The following is a 26,498-nucleotide window of genomic DNA, read 5'->3' as shown; positions in this document are numbered from 1 at the left end:
CAGCTCTGAACTGGGGAGAAGGAGAACAAAGGAAAGCAGGGAGAGGAGAAGCAGTGACTGTTAAAATAAGAAGATATTAATAGGTTGGAAAGAGCTGAAGTAATAAAGACTTTCTAGAACATGCCATCAAAAGCCCTTCCAGTACAGAATTATTCATGTACATTTACTGTTGTTACCTGGCTCAGTCAGTCAGAATTTTGCTTCTCCTGGGAACCTTTTCTGCAAGAGAATAAATCTTAAGTTGTGAAAACTTCTTTGATATTCAACTTAAAGTAGATTTTCCTAATTTTCTCCTATTACTTTGAGTTATGTCAAATTATGCTGACTAAATTATCTTCTCTTTCTGTCATATATGTGTAGGTGATTACCTCTGTCTGCTTAAAACCTTTACAAGCGTGCATGCTAGCTATGGGCATAACAAACCTATGATCTTGGTTCTGAGGTAACCTACACAGGCTGAAGTTGTTTAGCTCTTTCCTTGTCAGCTTTCCCCAAGGGCTTTAGCAGTTCTTCAGGTTTCGTTCAGGTCTGGAGCTCTTCTCTGCACAAGAGATATGCAGGCAGGGTGTAGCACACCAGCAAAGTCACATCAGAGTCACGGAGATGGGACTTCATTCCTGGATGATGTCTTTGAATTCACAAACCAAGGTAGCCTTGGCCGTCTTCTTGTTTCAGGATGATGCTGCAAACCACATCTCACCTGCTATCTCCTAGTTTGCAGATACCAGTGCAGTCTTCTAGAGCATTGTGAAAATACTGCATAAGATCAAATTTAGTAATTTAGTAATATTAATAGTAATATAGTAGTGAGAGAGCTGATTGATGCTTCTGCAGAAACCACCTGGAGGGCAGGAGAAGGAGTCATGATGAAGTTCATACTCATGAGCAGTTAGACCAAATAAAGCAAGTATAAAAGGGGAAATTCTGAATGAAAAGTGACATTGCATGTATGGCCAGGGATAAGAAGGGAATATTAGGCTGATCAGTGAAGGTGGGAAGGTAAGCAGCTGACATGTTCTCTTTTTCTGTTTCATGGGGAGGAAAGACAATTAATACCAATGGAAATAAGCACATGCTTTGTTGCTTGTAAGATTTCTACTGCTGTTTCTTTTTTTTTTTTAGCTTACATTAGAGTAGTGCTCTTTCCAGATCTCTTCCCCTCACTGTGCTTATGAGAGCTTGGGCAGGAAAATGCACTTCAATGAAAACAAAGCAGTGTCCTGGCCTTGGTGAGTGCATGAGGGTGAGCCAGACTTCTGCCTTCTGGAAGAGGAATGGGGATCCAGGCGTGCTGTCTGGGAACCACTTACACATTAAGAGCAGTCCCGGTTGTAGCTGAGGTTCTAGATATTATCTCAGTACAAGTAGTAGCACATTTAATTAACTATTTCCCTTTCCCTCTTGTCTTCAGAGTGAGTTCTGTATCTCTGCACTGGCTCAGTTCAGCCAAGAACTAACACCCTGTGCTCCCACAGCAATGGGCTCTCACTGCCCCAACCTGTCAGGATGTCAGCAGTTCCCACTTTCCTGGGTCTCGTCTGCATCCCTAAATACTCCAACCTGTGGTCAGACGGGACTTATGGCCACTGATTACTGCTTCTTAAAATTCATCTGTGTCCACAGTCATTTTAAAAGCATTTTCCCCATCTGTCCCTGGGTGCCCCGGCCCATCACACTAAACCACCAATCTGGTTTTCCACAGCTGTCAATTTTGCTGGTCTAGTTTCCACTCGATTGCAGGGAGGAAAAGCAACAACTGCGCAGTGTCCAGCTTTCCGCTCTTTGTCTCGCAGTGAGCTGTCAGGATTTGGCGTGGTTTGCAGATCCTCCTCCGTTTGAAGTTCTTTTTTTTTTTTTTTTTCTTTTTGGCACTTCAAATGCTCCAGGGGCCTCCGAGGTTGAGAACCAGGTTTGTCAGACAGAGAGGTCAGACCGGGGTTACTGATGCTATCTCCGAGAGGGGAACTGTCATCACTGGGCTCAGAAATTATGGACGGGGTGTAAAGGGGGGACCCTGGGAGCTGGTGCTGCTGCCTCAGAGACCCCGGAGGGGCTTCTGCTGCTGGGCTAATTCCAGAGCAGAGGTAGCCCTGGAGAGGAGGGTAATGTTGGAGGAAACCCAGCCGCTTCTGCTGGTGCTCCTGTTAGGAGCTGGAGCTGCAGCCTGGTGCTTTGGTGGAAGAATTGCCTGTGCTTTGGGGTTGTTGGATCAAGCCCCACCTGAGCAGCACTTGTAGGAACAGAGAACACAGACATTTGCCATCTCTTCTTTCTGGCCTGAGAATAAATGCCATCTTCATTTCCCTTTCTTCAGAAGATGAGCGTTGTCACCTCCATGCTGCTGCACTCCTGTTCTCTAGATCGGGCTCATAGGCACCAGGCAGCCTCTGACCCTGGCAACCTGATCTAGTAAAGGCGTATGTTTGGTGGCCCTGCCAGGGAGGGGGGTTGGAACTACATGATCCTTGAGGTCCCTTCCAACCCGGGTAATTCTGTGATTCTGTGATTCTGTGTGTGACATCCACCACAGTCTGTACAGTAAGAAATGACATGGGCTGCCATGTACTGGAATGGCACAGTGGAAGGAAGGCCCTGCCATTCCTCTTTGCTACTTCCAAGTCACTGCTGTTATTTCAGTAGCTTTAGATCATTAGTAATCTTTGTATTGGTAATGTTGCATTGTGTATATTCATAACAACCTGTGACAAAAACACTTTTTGGAACGGCTTCTCTGCAGTGATCAAACTTCATGTAAGCCTAAGTTTCTCCAGTAATTTATCACACAAAAAATCTGAATTGGGAATGGCTGTGCTGCTGACTGTGCATGCATTGATGGATTCTCTGCTCCAAAACATTTATATTGTGCTAAAATTGTAATATCAATAGGTTTCTCAGCAGCAACAGTACGTACAGCACTGTGCAGGATGCAAGGACAGGCTGGCACACAAACACTACCAGCATTAGAGAGTTTCTAACCTGAGAGGATGGGATCTGTGAGGGGGGCACTTTTATCCACTTTGTCACTGTAAATTCCCTTCTCGTAGGGCCTCACTGGTAACAAGATATGTATTGAATTAGCTAAGGAGTTAATTGATGGAGCTAAATGTGTGCCTGTAGTAATGGACACAATTCATCCTTGGTGTCCAGTAACACCAGGGAAGGCGGTGAAGTAAGTGAAATTACACCAGGGCTGAACTCGATTCCTTCTGTCTTTGCTTATCAGGAACACAACTTGCCCAGACATTTTATGGGGAAACATTTGCCTTTGGCTGTTTATACTGGCTATGCTTAAGATTTGGAAGGGGAGGGGAGAAAAAAAGAAAGCAGCCGTAGGAAGAAATCACAAAAATACTTTGTAATGCCCTACCTTCTTTTTCTCTCTCCTTTAATAACAGGGCAGCACACTGAGAAAGCGGAAGATGTATGAAGAATTCCTGAGCAAGGTCTCCATTTTGGGTCAGTTGCCCTTTGGACTTGCATGTTACTTCCTCTGTTGTACATGTTGGCTGGGTGAATTTTGGTCTTTGATGGCATGATGAAAGCAGTGGTGGTCAAACAGGAGATCTCACAGCTGCACCGTTTCCTAAGGAATGAAAGTGTAAAGAGCTCTTTTTAGGACTTGTTTTTCTCATTCTTTAATAAGCGGTGCACATTACTTTGAAGGGCAAATCTATCCTTAAATATGTGAGCAGACACGCACTGGTAACCTTTCAGTAGCTGCTGCTGCAGTAACTGTGTGTGGATAGAAAAGAAAGCAGAACAGAGTGACAGATTTGTCATAAAGTCAGTTACATCCTTCCAGGTGGCAGGTGAGAAGCTTTTTCCTGCAGGAATCCTATATTTATGTGCACTAAGCAAACTAACCTCACAAATCAAAATGGACTGATTTTTTTCTCCTGCGCCTTTTGCAGCCTCTGTCTCACATTCTTAAAACATCTGTTTAGCTTCTTGTCCTTGGATTTTGTTTCCCTTTGATTAATGTGATAGCCGCAAAATTCAGACATGTTCTTGATGGCCTTCAGTAGGAAAAACAACAAACCCATAATGCCGGACCAATCAATCACCATTAGCAGAACAGAAACTTCTAATAAGGAAGACGGTGTTAGTCAGTGCAATGAAATGTTGGTTGAATGAGAAACATCATGCTTCTACTAGGGCTACTTTGAAAAAAAAAAGTTGAGGATTTATTTCCTACCTAATTAAAGTATTTATCTTCCTATTTAAACACTTTCTGTTTCATGCTTAAGATATTCCTCTGTGATTTGAGCTTATGCACCTGAAATATGAGAGTCTTCATGAGAATAGACTTGAACTTTGGAGAGGTGCCTGAAATATTCAACTTTATTTGCATGCTTAAAGTAAGCCAAGTATATAGCTTACTTATTAATGAAGTTTACATCATTTAAATGCCTTCTTTTATGCTTAAAACTTTCTGTATTAAAAGCATAAATTATGCTTAATTACAGTGAGTATTTAAAGAAAAAAAGCATCTCTGCACCTGTACTAATCGGAAGCAATTACAGTGAGACATCTCAAAACAATTGCAGAGTAGAACAGTTATTCAGAGGTGCACTTCCTTAAGCACGTGGTTTTGCAAGACAGCTATATCCTGCTTTGTAGGATGGTTTTTCAAACCCAGTAAGAAATGAGTGAGGGCTTCAAGACTTGGACGTTTTTTAAGCACAAATAAGCACTGGACAGAATAACACATCATTTCAGGAACAGAGAGAAGTTAGGTGAGATGTCTAAGGGTTTATTTCATGTGTCTAAAGAGTAGATGACAGCAGGAAAACAGAAGTATTTTAGATATCTCAAAGTGGTGCTAGGAAGTCAGCTTCACCTCATGCCTTAACATTGCCCCTTGACATTCATCAACACTTGCTGAACATTTCTGGAGAAAGAACAGTGGATGTGAGCACAGTGAGGGGTAAGGGATGAATTTCAGCAGCAGTGACAGCAACATGATAGAAAAGCCATGTTTTGGGTGGCCGCACACAGCTGTCCCACCACAAAATGAGACACGTCTTGATCAGCTCATCCGCACAAATCAGAAGATTATGATCAGGGAACTGATCAGGGAGCTGAATATTGGCACTGTCAGAAATGCTCTTAGCAGCATTGGAAAAGCAGGTGTTACCCACGAAAACTCACATAGGAAGAGAATGAACACTGTATGCAAATTTGTCAGGACCTATTAAACCGATACAGGTGACAGTTTCCTGGATTGCTTCATTAGTGATGACGAGTTGTGGTGTCAACACTTTGAGTCAGAGTCAAAATGGCAGCCCTTGGAGTGCAACCTTGGAGAGCAATGCATGAATTCCTCATCAAAGAAGAAGTTGAAGATGATGCAGCCCTCATTGGGTAAAATGATGGGCAGTTTCTTTTGGGATAAGAAAGGGGTGATGCTTCTAGATTTCCTGGAACCTGGACAAGTAGGCTCTTCTTCATCACTGCTGACAGTGCACAGCTAATGGCGATGACCATGTTGAAAAACAGTGTTTGGTAGCTTAGAATTCGCCCTATCAAATAGTGTTACTGTGCTCTTTGTAGCTGTACTAGTATCCATGAAAGTAAATAGGAGGCATTACTTTCGAAGCGGCCTACTTATTTTGTTAATCTTAAGGATTTTTTAGCTGCCTGTCTAAGAAGATGCATTGGAACAAATCAATTGAAATATTTTCCCTGGCCTTTAATTAAATGTACACTAATGAATTTAAATGAAAAGATTGGTCTGCTTTCTTTGTTGCTCGAATTTAACTCTGCAACTCAAATGTTAAGTTCTATCATATACAAAGTTCTGTATGGCACCCTGCTTGCAAGAACCATCAACCAATGCATTTGTAGTGGCATAATTCCTTTAGACAAAAGAGAGACGCTTCGTGACTAGAGCTGGAATTAGATTTGAATTTTTCATAAAGGCAACTGAAGAAGTTTAAAGAGATTCTTTCTTTTCATTCTTAATTACTGAGCTCTTTCTTTAAGAAAGAAAAAAAAGAAAGAAAGAAAGAGAAAAAGCCCACTCTAGTCTGTATGAAAGAGTTTTATGCTTATTTTTAGTCAAACAGAGCACTGTTTGAATGTGGCATTGACTGTACAAGCTTGGACTTCTATATCGATGGTTCTACACGAAAGGCCACAAATATACCAGGAACATCCATCAGTGATTATAGGAGGGAAAAGTATTAGGAGTAATTATTTCTCGAGTTGCAACAGAAAGTGCATAGAAGTATTAAGAGGTATTTGTGTCACGCGACTCAAAGCTTACCTTTCGTGCAGTGATCACCCACTCATTCTTGTCAGACCCTGTGCGTTCCTTGGGCTCAGCCAAGGGGCTTTTTGGGTTTTAGAGAACAACTCTTTCACATTCCCACAATGATTCTGAGCACTGTATTGAACTAACAGAGTCTGAGTGAGCAACCCAAGTCTGGTCTTGTTGTCAGAAGCCATAGAAGGCACTTAAAATTGTTCAGTAATTCCTAATGAGTAAAGCAAGAATCAGTAGAGCTCTAGTACATGAATTTTAGCTCAACTTTTGAAAGCTCTGAGGCTTATATCATTGTGTTATCTTTTCCTTTTAATAACTTTTAATCCTGTTGCTTTTCTCACTCAAATCTGATATAAAAGGCAGAAGTTCAAATGCAATTAATTCTCTTGAATTCTCATGCAAAGAGGCAGAAGAAAGAGACACAGATTACCATCCCTTATCTTCCCAAAGGCAGGACAGACAGAGTTTGTCCCTTAGAAAGGCACTGGGAGGAAGCCAGCAGGTTGGTGAGCAGCCCAGGGCTGGCCGCTCTGCAGACTCTTTTGCCGTGCAGGTATCAGAAGGAATGGAGGCAGCTGCAGGTAGGCGATAAGGACACAAAGCCACAGGAGCCAGGCTTTGTGAGCTCCTTTACTCATAAAACAGACTGTTAATAATTTCTTATTGAAGTTTACTTTGAAGTTTTATAGCTTTTTTTTTTTTTTTTTTTTTTTTCCTCTGAGTGGCAAAAGGAAAAGAAAAGCAGTTCTTATGCTTCTGTGTGCAGTCCCAATGGCCAAAATTGCAAATGAAACAGAGGTGCAGCTTTACTGAGGCAGGCTGAGCTCCACTGCTGTGCATGCTAACAGAGACTCACATTGGCTCCAGGAGCTCCTGATCTCATCTTTTGGATTAGCACCTTTGCAGCGCTTATTTAGAAGGCTGTAATTAACCATTTGAGAGCAACGCTGCTGAAAAGACCAGGACCTTTTCTGGCACCTGGGGCAGGATGTGGCCAGAGAGGATCTCAGCGGTGTCTCAAAGCAGCTGAGCTGCTCCTGCAGCATTGGGTCAGTGCAGAGCTGATCGCAGACCTAGGGAACTGCAGCCAACTATTCCTGTCCAACTTTTAAGATCCTTATCTGAGTGATTACTAAAGTCGAAAGCACAATGAATAAATGTATTCATGTTTCCCAACTTGAGGTTCATGCAAAGTGCCTGGATGAAAGGAAATGTTTCTTCTATAACAGAACCAGGCATTGCGGAGCTGTCAGTTTAGATACGGATCTTCTGCCAAAGTTAGAATCTTTTTATAATAAAGTTTTATGATCTTCAATATTTTAGAGTCCCTGGATAAATGGGAGCGGCTGACAGTGGCTGATGCGCTGGAACCTGTCCAGTTTGAAGATGGAGAAAAAATTGTTGTGCAGGGAGAGCCCGGTGATGACTTCTTCATTATTACAGAGGTAAGTTTGGCACCCTGATCAGCTGTGCCTTTTCCCAGTAAAGATCAAGATCTTGTATTAAAGGCATTTGGTTGCAGCTTAATCTCTTACTCTTAAATATGAACTAACTCCACATAAACCAGGAGAATGACTCAAAATTCAGATGAATACGGACACCAGTTCTGTGGAAATATCACAGGACAATCCCTGATTTACAGGAAAGTGTAAGGCACGGAGGAATGTTAAGGTGTGTCTGCTGTCTTTACCATTTGAAGGTTTCTTTCCTACTTCATTTATTTGGATTGTTCCAAACTGTCTGTATTTTACAAGGCTGGCCAGCCACGCGGTGCGCTGATCTTTGTTCCCAGAAGGACTTAGAAGGGAAATTGCAGCGAACATCTGTAGACTGGAACAGGAGACCTGATCTGAAAATGGATCATTTGTTCTTTGTTTTGCCTTCAACTCAGTCCAAATGGTGGAGCCATTTTCTTGTTTACTCTCACGCAAGCAGACAGATCTGTCAGGCAGCTGAAAATGCTGACATCTTTTTGGGAGATTATCTGACACTTCAGTTGCACCATCTCACTTCTGCAAGCAGATGCTGATGGGATTTCTCCTCCCTCTCTGGCATAAATATTTGGGTCCTCCGTATCTCACACAAATACTTCAACACTGTGATTTAACAGATTATAAAAAGGCATTTGAGAGACTAAGGATAACAAGACAGCATTAGGATATGATTGCATATGGATTGAAATAGGAGTTTGGGACATATTTTTCAGTGCTGGCTCTGAGTGCTCCTGCACAAATCTTTAGACTGGTATATGGCTGTGTGGTGACAGTTCAAGTGCACATCTCAGCCATGTGTTACACAACCAGCAGTAAGGCAGTGGTGGTACAAGGGGTAGCAGCTGTGTGAATTTCTCTGGTGAGGGAAAGTGGATCAGGTGGATGTAATGAAGCTGGTGTCACTGTGTTGCTTTAGAATACAGTTGTATGCACATGGAATACACCTTGGGTTCCATCAGATGCTGTGCTGTGTCATGATTGTTTGTAGGAAAGAGACCTTGCACCATGCAGATGATAGTGGGTTTGCACAGAACCCATTCCAAATGGTTTAGGGGACAACAGGTTTTCCTTTGCTGCTTAAGGATGATTTTTTGGACAGGTGCCTCTACTCAAGGCAGCCAAAATTTAGTTCATAATCAATATATGACACTTAAAATTCCATTCTTTTTCCCCCCTCTTGAGTGTTGGACACTGGTGTTGAAATATGTATTTGATTTATGAACACAGTTTCTCTCCTGATGCTCACAAAATTGTCGGTGCAAATAACCACACCTGCAGAGCACGCAGTTACACACCGAGGACCTTTAAATATGTGATGGGCCTTCGAATCAATAGTGAGGGAATAAAACCAGATTAACTATTACTTAGATGTTGTTTTTTGTCTCATTAATAAGATCTTTACTGTATAAGAAGAACTGAGGAACTACTGTGCCTCTTTGGAAATACAAATATTTTATATCTATGAGTATTATTGAGTATCCTGTTGTTCCTTGCAGCAGCATGAGACTAGAAAAACCTGATTTTCTTAGCCATCAAATCCTATATGGAAAATTGGCAGTTGCTAAAGAATTACCAAGGGCCTTTATTTCCCCCCTATGAAGGAACAGCTGTAAAGACTTGAAGGGGTAAGAAAGTATTAGCACTGCATACTGTGTAATCATAAAGTACCTGCTCACCTCACCCATCCATTGTAAACCTTGCATAGTTTCTTAGTCTGGAAGCTGCCTGCATTGTTCTGCTTTGAAGAATGAACATCCAGTTATCTGCTGTTTCTTGTGCTGCAGAAATATTTGTGTCTGCTCACAGAAAATTCCAGATCTGTGTTTTAAACCTGATTTCACAGGAGTAATTTGCATCTTCGATGTTAGATTGATCTGCAGGTTTGGTACGAGCCACTAGGAGCACTTTTTTCTACAGATGTTGGTTGAAAGCTGGTTTGTTGTCACAATATGTCTGGTAGTCATTAGGTTCTTTCATATGTTTATTGATTTCTGTGGCTGTACAGTCCAGATCTCAACAAATGCAGCCAGTCTGTTGGCTTCCATGCATGCAGAAACCATTGCGTACACCACCAGGACGCAGCCTCCTTGGCAGCCCAGTATGTGCAGTAGTACAAAGCTACACTTTGCCATAGAATTTTTGGGCAAGATACTGAGCTATTACAAAACATGGTTGTTTGCAGAATGCCTTAGACATACCAGTTACCAATCTGTAAGTCTTTCATATACCTGCAGAGATCACCAGCATCACAAATATTGGTTCTTGGTAGGACCTTGTGACTTCTGTTGTAAAAAGGTTCTTGCAGGCAGCAAGGACAGAGTGTGGATTTTCAGTTGTTTGCACCATTCTCTTTGATCTCCATAAATTGCTCATCTGTGGTGAGCCTGCAGTGCTGCCTTCCTCAGTGCCATCCTGTGGGATGCTGCACTTTCCATCTCCTGGTCCTGCAGAAGGACATTGCCACCAGGGGAGCTGGCACCCTTGGGATTCGCAGCCTGAAGCGCACCTGGTGCACACCTCTTGAAAGGGGCACTTCCAGACTGAGTGGAAAATTCCTGATTGAAACCAGGAATATCACCGTGGTTACTATGGACAGGAGTACATAGGCTCCTTTTTCTGCCAATGAATCAGATTCACCTGATCCCTTTTTTTTCCCCCCCCTCACCCTGAGAATAGCATTTTTTTGCTGTCTTTCTGTCCAGCATCTGCCTCCAGACCATGGCAGGGTGAGAGCTGCTACAACAGGCTCTAAGCATGGAAATGCAAAGACTGCAGCATGAGCTCAGCAAAATTAGTGGAATAACACAAAATGTGCATGGGGGAAAGTCACAGGAAACCACGCTTTGTAGGTCCACTGCTCACAGAGCTGTCTGTGGTCATTTTCTGGTAGAAACCTAAAGAGAAGAATATTACCCTGAGATTTACGGACTGCCACAGGCAGCAGCGCGTTGTTTCCTTGCAGCAGGTTGGGTGTTCTGTTCATTTATGTCTGACACAGCCTTCAACAAGATTTAGTTTAAGTATTTCAAGGCTGCAGGTTTCTTTTTTTCCAGCCATAGAATTTTTTTTTAACCTTTGTACTGTGTCCCTTCATTTGAAGACAGGCTGAGAAATGAATGCGTGCTTACAGAAGCAAAGTAACTGCTTTTGTGAGATTGATTTACTGCACTTGAAACTGGTAATTAAGAAAAGAAAAAAAAAAGCAGCAGCCCGGCAAGGTTTTGTATTTTCAGATATTTCCAGGTCTCAGTTTCCCACTCTGCTTTTCACACAACAAACTCGGGCTTTCCCAGACCAGACAGATGTGGAATGTATCTGTTGGATTCCAAGGTCATGGAATTATCCCATATGAGATTCCTGGCACGGAGGTGAAAAACTTTAAGCACCGTGAAACAATTGTTGCCATAAAGAATAATATTTTGGCAAGCGTAAATCATAACAGATGTACAGTTTCTAACAAATAAATTTGCAGTTGTATTGTACACTGCCACACTGTGTACCCAACAGTAGGGAGGATTTATTCATCTGAATTCAGATAAAGCAAATATTTTTAGCTAGTGTCTTAAAGTGGCAGCTTGCAGAAGCATGTGAGCATTGCGGAGTTAAACGACATAGGAAATGCTAAGGCCCTTTAAATGAGATGTTGTTTGAACGGGGGCTGAGTTTTGTTCCCAGCTCGTGCTTTGCCACTGACTTCAGTACGAACAGTAGTTCAAGCCAGTTGAGTGGTGCTGTGGGACAGGAAGGAGATTTTTTGCTGTTGTCTAGGTTACTGAACAAGGTAGTGACAATAGTATTAAAAACAGAGGTTGGGATCGCGTACCATTCTGTAACTTCAACTTCAGACTCAACTTGGTGGCAGTGCACCCTGAAGAAGAGCCCATTAGCCAAAGCTGATGGGATCGCAGCCCCGCGGTGCCCTGCTGGGATTCCCAGCTCCCACCCTTCCCCACGTCACATCACTTGGGTCTGCGTGTCACTGCTGGGCACCATGTATGGCACACACTGCTGTGGTGCTCAGGGAGTCTTCCTGCATTGGTCGCACAGTGAATGCTCTCTGTGCTGTTTGCTTGCTGAGCTGCTGCCATATGGCTCTAATTCTCCATAAAGTTTGACATGGCTTGAGAAAAATGCACACACAGATGCAAATGTATGCAGGTGTGTGTGGGGGAGAACTGCAGTGAGAGTGCCCCGCCGTGCCAGCTTGTGCTTGTCCTCAGCATGCTGTCCGTGCTGTCATCTCCTCCGAGGACAGTTTGGTTCAAGTGCTGCCTAAAGCAAAGAAATAAAACTGCGTGAGAAGCAAAACAATTCCAATTAATTGTTGGTTGAGCTGCCCAGTGATAACATGCAGCAGTCTAAAAATAAAAGGTCTAAAAATAAAAGATAATTGGCAGGAGGAAGTTCAAGGAGAAGTGAACCCATTGTATCAAGCCGTTTCCCATTACAAATTTCATTGGGAAAAGAACTTTAAAACCTACTTTTTTTTTTTTTTTCACTGTGGATGGGTGTTAAGTTAGGGTGGGTAGTTTCAGCCTCCTCTGTAACTCTTGTGTGAAGAGCACAGAAGAGAAGCTTGGGATTAATGTTCTTCCCTGGTGTCCTGGTGGCTGTCAGAGCAGCCCGCAGGTAGTGTTACCCACCCCAAACCTCTCTTACCACATCGGTGGGAGTAATCCTGATGATGCGCCATGAAGGTGAGCAACAGCTTAATGGGGAATCATAGCAAGTATCCATTAGTACTGAAAGTAGGGGATGGGAATAGCAGAATTGGAAAGTATGGGAAAATTTTCATCCGCAGCACAGAAATCCTTCCAAAATTAGTACAGAGAGCTCCCGATTGATGGAAATCAGTCAAACGAATTGATAATAATTATTGATCCAACCAAGAATATTGCAGATCACATTCAGAACAATGTGGTGCCTGCTGGAGGGCTGTCCATTGTTGCTGTTTCCAGTCAGGGCCACAAACTGGCTCCAGTTTAGGCAGGATCTGCCGAAAGTTATTGTTACTGCTGATGGCTTGAGAGACCATCCTGAAGGTGAAATCAATATTTCCAGCCCTGCTGACACTCTTGGCACTGTGTGGAGCATCTCTGCACAAATGTCTTGTGAGGTGGAATGGTGTTTGTAAACCCTTTGTGCCATGGTAATGTGAAGGAGCAGAGGAAGATTCTTGGGCTCACTCCTTGTAGAATTGGGCCTTTCATAGGAAAAGGAGACTCGAGTCTTAAATTGCACAAGAAGCATCTGAAGATTTATGATTTAAAAGCTCTTTAAGAAAAAGAAAAGAAAGGAAAAGAAAAATAATAGCCCAATTGTTTCCTGCCTTAAATTGTTGCTCTTTGACATTCTAACCCAAGAGAGACCCCTTTGGCACCTACCCCTACGACAGGCAGGAGAACTACAAAGTAAACTTCTTCCGTACGGTTAATGAAGTCACTGCCTTAGGCACACTCTGCTATCACACCTGATAATCTCTTTAAAAACACAGTGTGATTAATTATTAATTAGGAAGATGAATGTTGTCTAGAAAAGGAGTTTCAAAGGCTGCAATCCGAACTGCCTAGCGTTACCAGGACTTTGTTGATACTGAGTATGTTTGTTAAGGGCAGTCTACAGCAACTCCTCATATGCCTAATAAACAAATTATATCTAATAAGAAGAGCCAGCAGTTACTAAGAGCTCTTTTAGCTGTGGAGACATTGGTTTCTGCAGAGCTCTTACAGGGAAGGTGGTCTGAGTTTTGTCACTATCACCTGGCTGCACTCACGCAGTGGTGTTTCCATTTGCCCCGCTTCAAAGTTGGTCTGCATTCAGGATGGGAATTCTGATGGCCTGATGACATCAAAGATATAAACTGAGGCATGTGATTGAGTGCCGTCCTGCCTGGGGATGGAGGTGAAGTGTTTTGCTGAGCCCAAGTGACTTAAATGCAGTCTCAGTCCAACTCTTGTTGAGTTCACTTTGAGTTCTGTGAGTGATGCATCAGACTGCATATATGTAAAACCTTGAGCGTGCTTTTCCCTCTCTTCTGATGGAAAGGGCCAGTATTTTGTAGAGAGCAAGTGGCTGCTCTCCTTCTTGTTCTACCAGCAATGGAGGAGCTGTGAGTGATGCAGCCTTCAGTCCTTCCTTCCAGCTTTCTCCCACCCTCCAATATCCATGGCAATGCCGGCTCCTGCCATACGTTCTGCAACATCCATAAGCTCAGGAGCAATGTGTGCTGGATGGTTTTCTGAGCGTTCTTCACATTAGCCAATATTTCTGGTCTATTTTAGAACTTTGCAGATTTTATTCCTCGTTTGCAGCAGAAACCAGGACAACTGTATGTAAATTCTGTGAGTTGCTATGAACCTGGAGACTGGAGAATAATGTAGAATGGTTTAAAGAGGCACGGTTAGAAACATGCTGTCAAACCAGTCATGACTCAATCTCTTGTCCGCAGTCAGCATTAAGCCCTCTCGTATCATCCTTCTCCAACACCATTCTGTTTAGATATTACAGAGAAGAAGCTTCTTTAAAAGGAGTCTGCTGGGGGGAGAAACAGCTTAAAAACAGCATACACAGCCAGCATTTAGTTCTTGAACACAAATTCCCCCCTAGTTTGGACAAGCATATGACTGTCTGTATACACAGGACAAAATAATTTTGAGAGTGATAATTACTGTGGTACAAAATGTGTCACCTTTTCATCTACTGATTTTGCCTTAGATACTTACCCACTTGTCTTACTCGAACATCTCATGACCTTCACGGAGCTGAGGCTCCCTACACCTCTGTGATGAGGGGCATGAAGCAAACTCTACCTCGCATGTTCCAGTCTGAAGCAAAGACACAGGAGTTAAGAGAATTCATCATTCCTACTGAAAAACAATCCGAGAATAGGACCCTACAAGGTCTGGTTTCTCCTGCAGGAGGCCCGGTGTGGAGAGGTGTGAGTTTTATGGCCAAGATCCCAGGGTACCCCACCAACAGTTCCTTTGCATTCGATTTTACTGCCCTCAAATGATGGGTGCAGCTTTCTACCGCAGCTTATGTGGAACTCATCTGCTTTTTGTTCTGCCGACTAGAATTTGTTTATTTCTTCCCCTGTTTTTGTATGATAGTCTTTCACAAGTCAAAGGTTGGGAACTAATAAAAACTCGAGATTGTTTTCTGGCTAAAGGAATTTTTGCAGTGTCTTTGGCTATGTAGTTCAAAGGATTTGTCTTCTCTTGGAAAGTAGCCTTAGAACTGCTGATCCTTAACTGTAAAATCAAAGCTGTCCCAGGAATGATGCTATCAGCAGTCCCAAAGGGCCGCAGTGGCAGCTGAGGAGTGACATGCTTGTGGTCGTCCAGGTCACTGTGGCTGAGAACACTGCGCATGTCAGAACCTCGAGGTACACACAGGGCTTTCTGTGTTACCCTGTCTCACTGGGACAACAGTAAACTTTTATCTTAGAGCAAAACATTAGGAAGATGCAGTGCTACAATCCAGTTCTCAAAGGTTTAGAAGCACTTCTCTTTGTATGTCCTATATCCAAAGCATCTCTATGGAGGTTTATCCAGTTCATTCCTGACATGGCAACTTGTGTAGGAGCCTCCAGTCTCATGCAGCTGCAATTTAAAACATCTATAAACCCATATATGGAAGATTTGTGCTGGATGTTCAGCCGCACCCTGTCCTCTTACCACTACGGAATATGTGGAAAATGGGAGATGGTTTGTTGAGCAGAGATGTAGATCCCAGCGTTAATAATTGGTTGTTTCATCCTTAATACATATGTCTACATTTCAATTTTCATCAAAATCCTCATGTTAGGTTTTCTTTGTGCTCACAACTGACTGTGACTTCACTTAGGTAATACTTTAAGGTATGGCTTTTGTTTTGAGTTTTCTCTCTTGTTCAGTAGATTTTGGGAGGTCTGGAGAAGCAGTGGAGGTTCCCACATAGTGGTACTTGTCGCTGTGTGAGTAAGGAGAGCAGTCTGGGCTGTTTACCCTCTCCTCTGCAAAGATAATGTAGAGATGACTGAAATAACGCATCCCCGAGGGCTCGGTCATTAGCTTTATCATGTGGATTTAGAGGAATGTGTGAGGTGCTCTGCACTGTCCTTCAGGAAGAGGCACCTTTGAGTGGTTGGTTTAATTTTCCTTCTGAATTTCAGAATCACAAAACTTGATCCACAAATACTCGGGATTCACCAACTTTCAGAAAGCTCCCCATAGGGATTTTCCTGATCTCCATGATAAGCTCCCCTTTCCCCTTCCCATGCTTTACTCCAAGCTGTGTTTCTTTCCCCCAGCTCTTGCCCTGGCTGTCCACAGCTGCCAGCCCAGCCCTGCTCACAGCATTAGGGCTGAGACTTTAATGATGCTGCCTGTCTTCAGACTTTTGCTTGGTCTGGTTACTTCTGTTATCTACAGAATGTTTTCACAAAGAAGCAGATGGTGGTAGGAGTAATTGGGCCGTAAAACAACATCAGCAGCTAAAACCAATTTTCACCAGAAAGGATTTGGTGGGCAGGGTGAGGGAGGTGCCCTGTTTGCATGTGCTCAGTCCCTTGTGTGCAATGTCTGTAGGTGGTAGCAGGCTGCACCGCCTGCTTCCAGGGCATGGTAACTGTAAGGGCAGTCAAATATGAACAGTTGATGAATAACCCATTATAGAGTCACTTTTATGTTGACTCTGTGGACATTTCCTGGCTTCGCAGAGAGTAAAGATAATGGCTAGCTTTGTAGAAAGAAAGAATCTCTAAAATGCAACAATTTTTTTTCCTTTGTGACTTTTATGGCTTTGTACGCTGACATGTCGGAGGGAGGAAAACAGTGCATTGTTGCCAATAATCCACAGTGCTTGGCACAGACAGCCTTTAAAGTCTGGCACCGGGAGGAATATTAATTCAGTTGTTTTCCCACAGAAGCTCCTGATTAGTCAAGGCCAAGTATCCCTGCGATGATTCATTAAAACCCAAAGCGGAGCCCACCTTTACTGAGCAGATCTGCTTTGTGTCACCACCATAACAGGTGGATGGGATATGTAATAAGGGGCAACTCCAATTCTAAGAGCAGAGAAAAGAGCATGACTGGAGCCCAGCGCCTGGACTGCAGTGTGGCCGCCTGGCGGCTTCCTGCCATCAGCAGCTGGGTAAAGCCAGGCTAAGGAGCTATCCTGAGCCCAAAGGGCTGCTCTCATCACCCCTGTGCCTCCATCTCCTCGCTCCCAGGCCTCCCAGTGCCCAAAGTCAATTGGGGAGATGGAGAAGAGGTGTGAGGCTGCCATGCCATGAGCCTGGAGATGTTCCCTGCTATTCACTTCGCTCTTGGGTGTTCGGCGCTTGGTGAAGGCGCCCAGCTCTCAGTGTGTGGATGGGTCAAACACCCGTGGGCTGAGCTCTGCTGCTGCACCTTGAGGGCAATACTGTGAACTCAAGAGACAGCAGAGCTTCAAGTTTTGATTATGAAAAGCATTTCAGCAACAAAAAGAAGCGTTTCCCAGCTTTTATTCTTTGTGCAAAACTGCTTTGTTTCACCAAAGTGTTGCAGGGCTCTTCACCCATGAGGCAAAGCTCATATGGAGCAATGTGTCCCAATTCTGCTGGCTCTGCACTATGTCTGTTGGTCTCTCTGAATCCTGTCATGTCCCATCCCTTAACATTTCTTTTGCTTTAAGGTGGGAGCACATTCAGACACAGAAGACACTTAACGCAGATTGCCTTAAAGAAATACCGAAGGGGAAGATTGCCTGAGTTGAACGAAATGATCTAAAAGGTCTTCCCATGTCAAATGTCTACAATTTTAAATAGTAAATGATCAAGGCAAAGGCATTTCCTGGTGATTAATGGCTGGCTGGGTGTAGTCATGTCTGGGCCTTAACCCCGGCCTCTCGTATATCCCTAGGAAATGCCCTGTGGCTCGGTTGCTTCTGCTGTTTTAAGCTGCACTTGGTTTATGATTGATTGTCATTTTTAAAAGCACCTTTATATTGGTGGCTATTCTGGTGGCTGCTCCGCACAGCTTTGTTCCACTCTTTCAGGTGTGGATGTTATTTCTAAAGTGTTGCAAATAAAGTGGATAGCAGAATGGATGGAAGTTGAGATGTCCATGCAGTAGTCCTATGCAGGTGTGGGGTGGCTCCATTTCATTTAGTATCCAGTGTGGCTGCAGAGCTCGGGTGTGAGATTCATGCTGGTTAGGAAGGTCTGCTTGCTTTCTGCCTTTGAGGATGGCAGCGTGCATTAGTGTTGTTGGGATAAATAGCCAATAAAACGAGAAATACTAATGTTATAACATTATGATGATTACATTATGATAATCATATGCATTGTCACCTGAGTGATTGCAGTGTAAAGGTAATTTCTGCAGCACTGCTCTCTCTCTAGATCTCAGAGGTGTCACAGTGCTCCTGATTCCCCATGTGCTGCCTTTGGAGCTTATTTGACATTGCACCACTGAGTCTTAAAGATACTGTCAAGGTGGTGGCTTGCCCAAAACCTGCTGAAATCGATGGGAGGTTTCCAGTGGCCCGCTGAATTCAAAGGCCAAAATGTACAGAAAGTCGTATCTCTGTGTTCAAAGCTGGCAGTAACTGACGTTTCCAATGTGGGCATTGTCTCGTGTCTCACTGTAAACTGCACTGAGCCCTAATGGATGGAGAAAACTCACTAAAGATAAGCAAACCAAACAACAGCTTTGAACCAAAGTTGTTGGAGGTTTCACTTAATGGCAACTGAATTGATTTAAATGACCATTTTTTGAAGTCTCGCCTGCAGTTAAATAAAATACTCCCAGAATCATTCTGTGTGAACAGAGCCACTCTATGTGACGGATCTTCTGATTCATTTGCTATCTGCTGTTGCTTCCATTCAAACCAGTAGGAGTCCTTACACGGAGTCCTGTGTGATTCACCAGGGATGTTTTGTGCCACTCCACAGCTTCTTCCTTCATCTTTTGTAGCAACTCTGCAAAGATTTCATAGCAGCATATAATGAGGGTTTGTGTTACTGTGGAGTGAGGGAAAACTTATCTTTTGAATGGGAGTGTGTGGATTAGCAAAGTGAGAAAGAGCAAAGGTACGTTCATAATAGTGATTGATAGAGTTAATAGCAATAGCGGATGGAAAGGCTTGACCTTTTTCATCACTAATTCTATAGAAAAAAAACTACTGCATTGCTCTTTTTTACTGAATTGTGCAGAGGAAAATGAAGTCGACAAAAAAAAAGCCTTTAGAGCTCAAAACCAGGGCAGAAGTGCTATGGGGGAATGGGGGAAAAACCTGTCTGCTGTTACATTTATTTTCCTTAAGGGCAGACTTTTATTCTATATACTAAGTGTATTGAAAGTGCGTAGACATTGACACTGCATACGGTCATCATAGAGTAAATATTCTTCAATTTTAATAATGATAAATACATCTCTGTGGAGCCTCACTGTATGTTTTAATGATTGCTGTGTCTTTGAAGTGGGAGGTTTGACCAGTGGGAACAGAACATTAACAGGACTGACTTTTAAATGCCAAAGTCTAAAAATGAAGGCTCAGCCTCCCTTCCCACCTCTATTCCTGGTACCCAGCACTCATTGGTGCCCAGCGCTGCACCGTGTTGTGCTGCTGGTATCGATCCCATCTGATCCTCCGAGCTTCCTCTGCTGGAATGGAGGAAAAACTGCAGGATTTCCCCTCTGGCCATCCTGTTGAACACTTGCCTTTTATAGCCGGGCTACTCAGGCCAGCTCCTGGCTACAGGATTTACACTTAAGTGTATAAATAGAGCTCATGAAGTAGTCTATACTTCTGAGTACATGCATGGGAATCTTCTTGTTGATCCAGATGTCTCCCTCACCCATACGGTCTGAGAGTTTAAAAGTGAAACATCTATCAAAATCTCATTACTCTGGGGAGGGTGGGAGTGCATGGATTATAAACCTTATTTTTTTATATCTTAAATTATGGTGCCATATCTAAGCCATAAATTTTTACAAAGCAAACTGCTGATGCACCTGACAGACATGAATAAGTGCTCTCAGCACCACGGCAGAACTATTCCAGAGGGAGTGAGCAGGTGCGTGGGGTGAGGCTGGCAGCGAGTGCTGATGGCACATTGCATTTGGAGCTGCTACTCCTGTTGTTTTTGCAATAGGATGCCTGTATTTACTCGAGCAGAGGAGGAGAGGTTAGTGATATCGGTTCCTGCAAATACAGGCACTCCCCAGTGACTGAAAGGGAATATTCCTGGATCCCCTGAAGATCATTTCACTCCCAAGTGTCTGCTAGGAGAAAGACATGCCTGTCTGCTTTCAGTTTCTTATCATCACAAAGTGCTGATTTATTTAATGGTGTCAAACTTCTTCACAGTGTTTGAGCACGTGCTCTGAAAGTTCTGCTCTGCAGCGTAGGAGGCTGAAATGACTCGCAGTGTACAAGACAGCGTTTTAAATTGAGCAGCACTAAATAGCCTGATCCTGCAAATCTGGGACTGTGCCGTTTGTTTCACTGGATCCTGCCAGTTTCTGTGTGCTGTTTAAGAGGGAATCTTCTCCACTGAGACCAAATGCCGTTGGGGCTGAGTGTGATAAGCCCCTTGAATCCTTGCTAGATAATGCCCATACCTCCCAGGACAGCACCCAGAAGACTTACAGAGTGATACCATTGATGTGAGGCAGGGTTTGTTCTAGCACAAGGACAGAAAGCTCAAAAAACAGCATTAGAAAGATGTGAGAAATAAACTAAAGTGAAATACAGCCACAAAACCTGTGATGAGAGCAGAAATAGGGGTCAGCACTTAAATAATGCGGTATGAGAACTTCACCTGTGTGACGTGGTGTAGGGAGCCTGATTTGGCAGGGGGGTTGGACTCGATGATCTCTAGAGGTCCCTTCCAACCCCTACAATTCTGTGATTCTGTGTACTGATAACAGTTCTGTATTATTCTACTTCTGCCTTGCTCATACCATTCACGTTCCACTGGACTCCTCCTCTAACCCAGCTAGAATGGGGTTGTTCCCAGAGATGAGATACCTAAAGTGAAGGTGATATGAGTACACCTTCTTTGTTTCACAGCCTTCCCGTGCTGCAGGATGTGCCGTGGGGCTGTGCTGGCAGCAGGGCCTTACAGCGGGTGCTCACTATCCAGGAGTCAGGAAACTTATTTTTCTCTGTGACAGACCCATTCTCATTGGGCAATGGGAAGAGCCGATGTGACTGTTAAAACAAGAGTGGAAAAATATGTATCTGGAATATGCGTTGCTTTATCCTGCCAAGCTGAGTGTTTATTGTGGAGGCCAGACACATCTGTCCTCCTCCAACAGATAGCATGGTGTTTCTTGGATTAAAAAGGCCAACTGTAGTGGAACAGTGGAAGAAATTGCTTCAGAAGACTGACTTATTGAAACCCTATATCATACAGGCCTTGTCAAAAGAATATTAACCACCATAAAAGCTGACACAAGGGGAGGTGAAAGTGATATTGCTTGATGTTGTGATTACCTTTATGGCAGCGTGCTCGAGGTGAGCAGTGGGGAATTGACACCTTTACTCATTTGACCCGAGCAGTCAATGTGATTACTTAAGAGATTTTTTTTGTTGTTGTATCTAATAAAACATCTGTAATAAAAGTTGTTAAAGAATAGTTTGGGAAAGAAATGAAGACGTGGATTGCAGACAGCTATTCAGGTCAAGGGGTTAGGCTTTTGCCAGGCTCCAGATGGGGACTGAGCAGAGGACAGGGGCTGGAAGTGGTTCTGAAACTGATCCCGACTCCAAAGCTCAGGCAATAAGTAAAGCATTGAGTTGGGCCCATGAGATGCACCTGATCTGAAGTGCGGCCAGAGAGAGATTAGTAAGTGCATTGTTCCCCATGTGTTATGTTCTGAACGCTCACAGGAAATGCAAATAACAAAACTCATGACACACCATCGTTGTGTTTTCATCCCCTTGCAGATTTACTGGAAGACCTTGGAAAACAGCAGCTTTGGCGAAACAATTTAGTTATATCAAGGATAAGGAATTCTTCCTGGAACCTTGACAGGCACCAAATCACTTTCTTACATGTTACTCTCCTGGATAGCCTCACACGGGCTGTGGGCAGTGTTATGCGCATGGCATGCCTTAACCCCAAGCTAAATTGTCATGGCCCACATAATGCCGCGACAGTCCAATATCTGGTAGTTTATGCTCAGCACTGATTACTGCTAATGGGCAAAACGAGAAATTATAATGTGTCAGATTAATTTGATGTACATCCAAGTACATATAAAAGCCATCAGATGCGTAGCACCTATGAGATGGAGCTTGCCCAGTATTTTGGCTCTGGTTCCTGCCATCATCAGAAATGATGTGCCTCTTCATTTGTGCAGCACAGGAAGCTTACATTACAAATTAACCTAGAGAGTGGCCCAGCAATTCATAAATTATACAGACATAAAAATAACCCTGCTATGAAATGGGACGTGATGGAATACAACGGTGGTTGTATTCCATCATAGTAGTGCTTGTTCAGAAGTAAGCAAATTACAATAACTTGCCAGGTAATAGTGAATATTCTGGGCCCCAGGTCCTAGAAAAGTGAAAGGAGATACTTTCTATATTCCCTTCCAAAACCGTGATGCCACAAATAATTTAAGGTTTCCTCCAGGTTAGAATATTTCTGCATGTCAAAGCCCTTTGAAGGTTTCAATAGGGTGTTTCTGAGTTGTGACATGTACTGGCACGTGCTGAGTACTGCAGTTCACAGTGGGAGTGGAGACAAGGCACATTCCATCTCCAAAGCAACTGACTCACAGGTGTCCAGATCACTAAAGGCCGCTAAAAAAACACTGTCTGTTGTACTAAGCATTAACAACTGCCTTTGCCAACAGTCTCAGTGAGAGCCAGCGAATGGTCAGGTGAAGAGCGAAGTCTGGGTGCTGCCTTACAAATTCAGGTTCCAAGATAGTACTGGGAAAAGTGCCTTTTTATTCCTTATGGTGAAAGTCTTGTGTCACTTGCAAGGTTCTGCATCCACTCAGAGTGTATTTTTAAAGTATTTTGGAGGATTCATCTGCACAGCGTAATGGGCATTTGTTACTGAATTCTGTCCTGTTCCTCTTGCCTTGTGTGAGCTGAATGTCAGCATGCAAACAATGCCACATTCATAAGAGTGAAATCAAGTTTGCCATACTGGTGGATTTTTTTTATTTTTATTTTTTTTTAATTATTCAGTTCTTTTTATTCATGTATAAGAAATTGACTGAGGTGGTCATCTCTGCCTTAGCAGAACAAAAGGAATGAGACATGTCCCACAGAGGGGCATGCTGCTCAGTGCTTCCCAAAGGAATTACAGGGTCAAGAAAAACAAGGTAACCTTATCATAGAATCACAGAATCATTTGAGTTGAAGGGACCTTTAAAACCCACCTGGTCCCACTGCCTGCACTGAGCAGGGACACGCAGAGCTCCATCCCCTGACCTTGGATGTCTGCAGGGATGGAGCACCGCCACCGCTTTGAGCACCTCACTAAGCTCCTCTGCTCCTCTGTTTCCAGGGCACAGCCTCTGTTCTGCAGCGCAGGTCTGATAACGAGGAGTACGTCGAGGTGGGAAGGCTTGGACCATCAGATTATTTTGGTAAGAAAATTCAGCATAAATGTGGCTTGGAAAAATAGCAACTGGAATTGCATGGAGTAGCTGTTGTGTTAACTAGTGTTCCACTCTTTAACGAACAAGGGGTTGTGCCTAGGTCAGCTTCCACTTTCAGCAGTACGGAGAGATAGCATGGAAGCTGAAACTATTCCTCGGTTTATAGCAATGTGGCTGACAGGAGACAGATCCAGAATCAGCAAAACAGTCTGAATGCATTTGTTTTCAAAAGCATTTTACACGCATGCATTATGCATGTGTAATGCATTTGTACTGTCAACGGAATTATGTAAAGTGTCTATCAGGATAACATAAAGGGCTGTGTTCTACAACCGAAGCAACTGCACGGTGGCCTCAATATGCGCCCTCCAAAGGAGAGGAGGTGTGATGGTGTGTTTGCCCCCATCTCCAGGTGAGATAGCACTGCTGCTCAACCGGCCCCGGGCTGCGACGGTGGTGGCACGTGGGCCCCTGAAATGTGTGAAGCTCGACCGGCCCCGCTTCGAACGAGTGCTGGGCCCCTGCTCCGAGATCCTCAAGAGAAACATTCAGAGATACAACAGCTTCATCTCTCTCACTGTCTAAATGATTCCTTCTGGAAAGCTGCCTTTGTTTGACCTCGTGCACTTACATTAACTCTGTGCAGCTCCATGGCTTTATCAAGAAAAAATAAAAGGTGTGCATTTCATGTGTATTTTTTCTGTTATGTCACGCACTGGATGTCAGTTCAAATCTTACGTACCATTTAAGAAAGAAGACAACTGTTTGGATAAGACTAGCTTTGGGAAAGTGCTCAGGGAAGAGCAGGCTTTTGGCTTGCAGGCGAGATTTTTACCTGTTGTTGGATCGTACAGATAAAACTGTGTTTTTAACTATTTAAACTACAAATGAACGTCTCTTTCCCTCATTATCTTACACCTATTCTTAAAGTCAGTCTTACTCACCTTTTGTCAAGCTTCTCTGATAAAGTGATGTCCCTCTGCTTGTCTCTCCTAACAGACTTCTCACTGGTTAGGGACTGGTGGTTTCCAAAATCCATGTGGTCAGTAGCAATTCTGCAATTAAAGAGGGACAATTAGAGAAAGATTTTGATCATTCCAGTAAGCTGAGGGAAAGTAGAACTTCTGAGTCACTTTGTGGTTTAGAAATAGGGGCCATTACTTCTCTATGTTAGCGGCCCTTTGGGGTTTGCTTTGTAGCTCTGAGCTGATGCTAAGGCAAACAGTCTGCTCAGGGCCTGTGGGTGAGTAGTTCAAGAGGCAGTGTTTTGTCCAGTGTAGGGTGGAGCCTTCAGGACTGGTGTTATCTGATTTCTCCCTTTTTTACATGAGGGATCACATCAGATTCCTTAAAACTCACAGAGAACTTCTTCACTGAACTAAGTGTGCTTTGAATCATATTTATCTGCACCAGAGTGTCCTCAGCTGCTTCTCTGAACAGCATACGGAACTCTCAGGAGATGGTGGCAGGTGTAAAGCAGAAGTTTGATAGGACTCCTTTACACAAAGTCCATTTAGTTCAATTCAGATGCCTTTTTTTAGTGTGCAACCAGCCAAATGCGTGCTCCAGAATGCTGCCTCCTGCAGCAGATGTGCATGGCAGAACAGAAGGCAGCAGGAGCTGCAGCAAGCTCTGTGTGCCTGCAGCCTTGCTGGCAGCTCCTGCTGCTCTGTGCAGATGTGGGTATTGAGCAGAGCTTCTGCAGAGACAGACCTTGCGCTGTTGTGCAGCCCTCCAGGTTGGGATCATCCAAATTATTCTCTGGGGAAGCTTTTCCTTTGAAGGTGAAGTTTCCTGTGCTGACCGCTGCAAATCTCTGCATCTCCGCTACCCTAAATAGCACTGCCCACCTTTTAGTTGCAGCAAAACTGTCTTTCTTATTAACGGTAGCACTAACTCTAAGTAAATAGGAACTTCCCATACCTTTTACATGCCAAAGGTTGTATAATGAAACGAGGCAGCAATCTTCCTTCTGAAGCTGTAGGTGTTAGTTAAGAACTTGTCTACAATTACCTGCGCTGACGTGTAGTTTGGAGTTAACGAAGCTCACCTGGCACTTCCCTGCTGCCTCCCAGCAGAAGGCTCTCATGGCAGTGCCCAGCGCTGCCACTGCAGTGGGAAAGAGTTCCTGGGCTGCACTCAGAGTCCTCTCATCACTCCAAGGTGCTTAATTTATTTCAGCGTATTCCCAGCGGCCCTGACAGTGTATCTTAGTTGCTACTATTTATTATGATGACCTTATGCTTCTTGCATGTGTTATTAACGAACGACCATTCACATTTCTCAATCTTGCAGCTCTGTGACACACATTTACACAGGCAGATGCCCATTCTATCTATCAATGAAAGTGTGTGCGCGTTTGATTCTTTCTTTCACTGTTTTTGTACTCTCTTGTGCTGCTTTTAAGACACGTTTTTAAAGGTCACTCGTGGATGTTATGTAACCTAATGCATTTCTGTTGTATTCGTAACAAAAATTGTGAGTGTTTTGCATAACCTGCAAGATACATTCATTGTTACTCCCTGGGTTATTAGCCTCACCGCTTAGAAGTCACTTGAGCACCTACACAGATCTTTGCTTTAAGCCTTCACAGGTCATGAAAATACATCTGAGCAAATTCAAGAGAAGTGTGGCCGTTCGGCGCCAGCCTTCCTGTGCTTTACGTGGAACAAAATGATCTTCTTCAACATTTTAAAGATAATTGTAATATTTGCAGTGGATGATGGGATAGAATTACAGTATGAATAAAATTCTTCTACGTTATATGTGACCATTGTGGGTTCATTAATACTGGAATTCTGCATGAATAGAAGTTATGTTCTACTTAAAATCTGCCAGTCACACTCTGAACTCTGCTGATAATAATAATCACATGCAAAGGGTTGAGAAATAGACCAAGAATCGCAGCGCTGTGTGTATAGGAATGGAAACAAAAATGGAGTTCTGGGCATGAAGAAAACAAAAAGCTTGTGTTTAAATGTACCCGTACGTATCTACAGGAGGAAGTGGAGATTTGGGGTGTCTCTCAGCTCCTCACATTGCTTCATTCAGGCTGAAGGGCTGGCGGTGACGGCTTGCTGAGCAGCAGCACTCAGCACAGCACATTCAGTGCCCCAACCTGCGGGCACTCCAGGCTCTGGG

General features: G+C 43.6%; 1 protein-coding gene across 1 annotated transcript in view; it reads left to right on the top strand.

The window, feature by feature from the left end:
• PRKAR1B (protein kinase cAMP-dependent type I regulatory subunit beta) overlaps positions 1-26,122 on the top strand; it is a 91,533-nt gene extending 65,411 nt beyond the window's left edge. The window contains exons 8-11 of the mRNA XM_015876891.2: positions 3,396-3,456; positions 7,592-7,713; positions 23,264-23,345; positions 23,770-26,122. Of these exons, the coding sequence (XP_015732377.1) occupies positions 3,396-3,456; positions 7,592-7,713; positions 23,264-23,345; positions 23,770-23,942 (438 nt within the window). The 3' untranslated portion in view covers positions 23,943-26,122. The remainder of the gene's footprint in view (positions 1-3,395; positions 3,457-7,591; positions 7,714-23,263; positions 23,346-23,769) is intronic.
• Positions 26,123-26,498: the final 376 nt, after the last annotated feature.

Source organism: Coturnix japonica, chromosome 14, assembly GCF_001577835.2.
Source record: "Coturnix japonica isolate 7356 chromosome 14, Coturnix japonica 2.1, whole genome shotgun sequence".
Taxonomy (NCBI): Eukaryota; Metazoa; Chordata; class Aves; order Galliformes; family Phasianidae; genus Coturnix; species Coturnix japonica.
The sequence above is the reverse complement of the archived record's forward strand: the minus strand, read 5'-3'. Positions and strand labels throughout refer to the sequence as shown.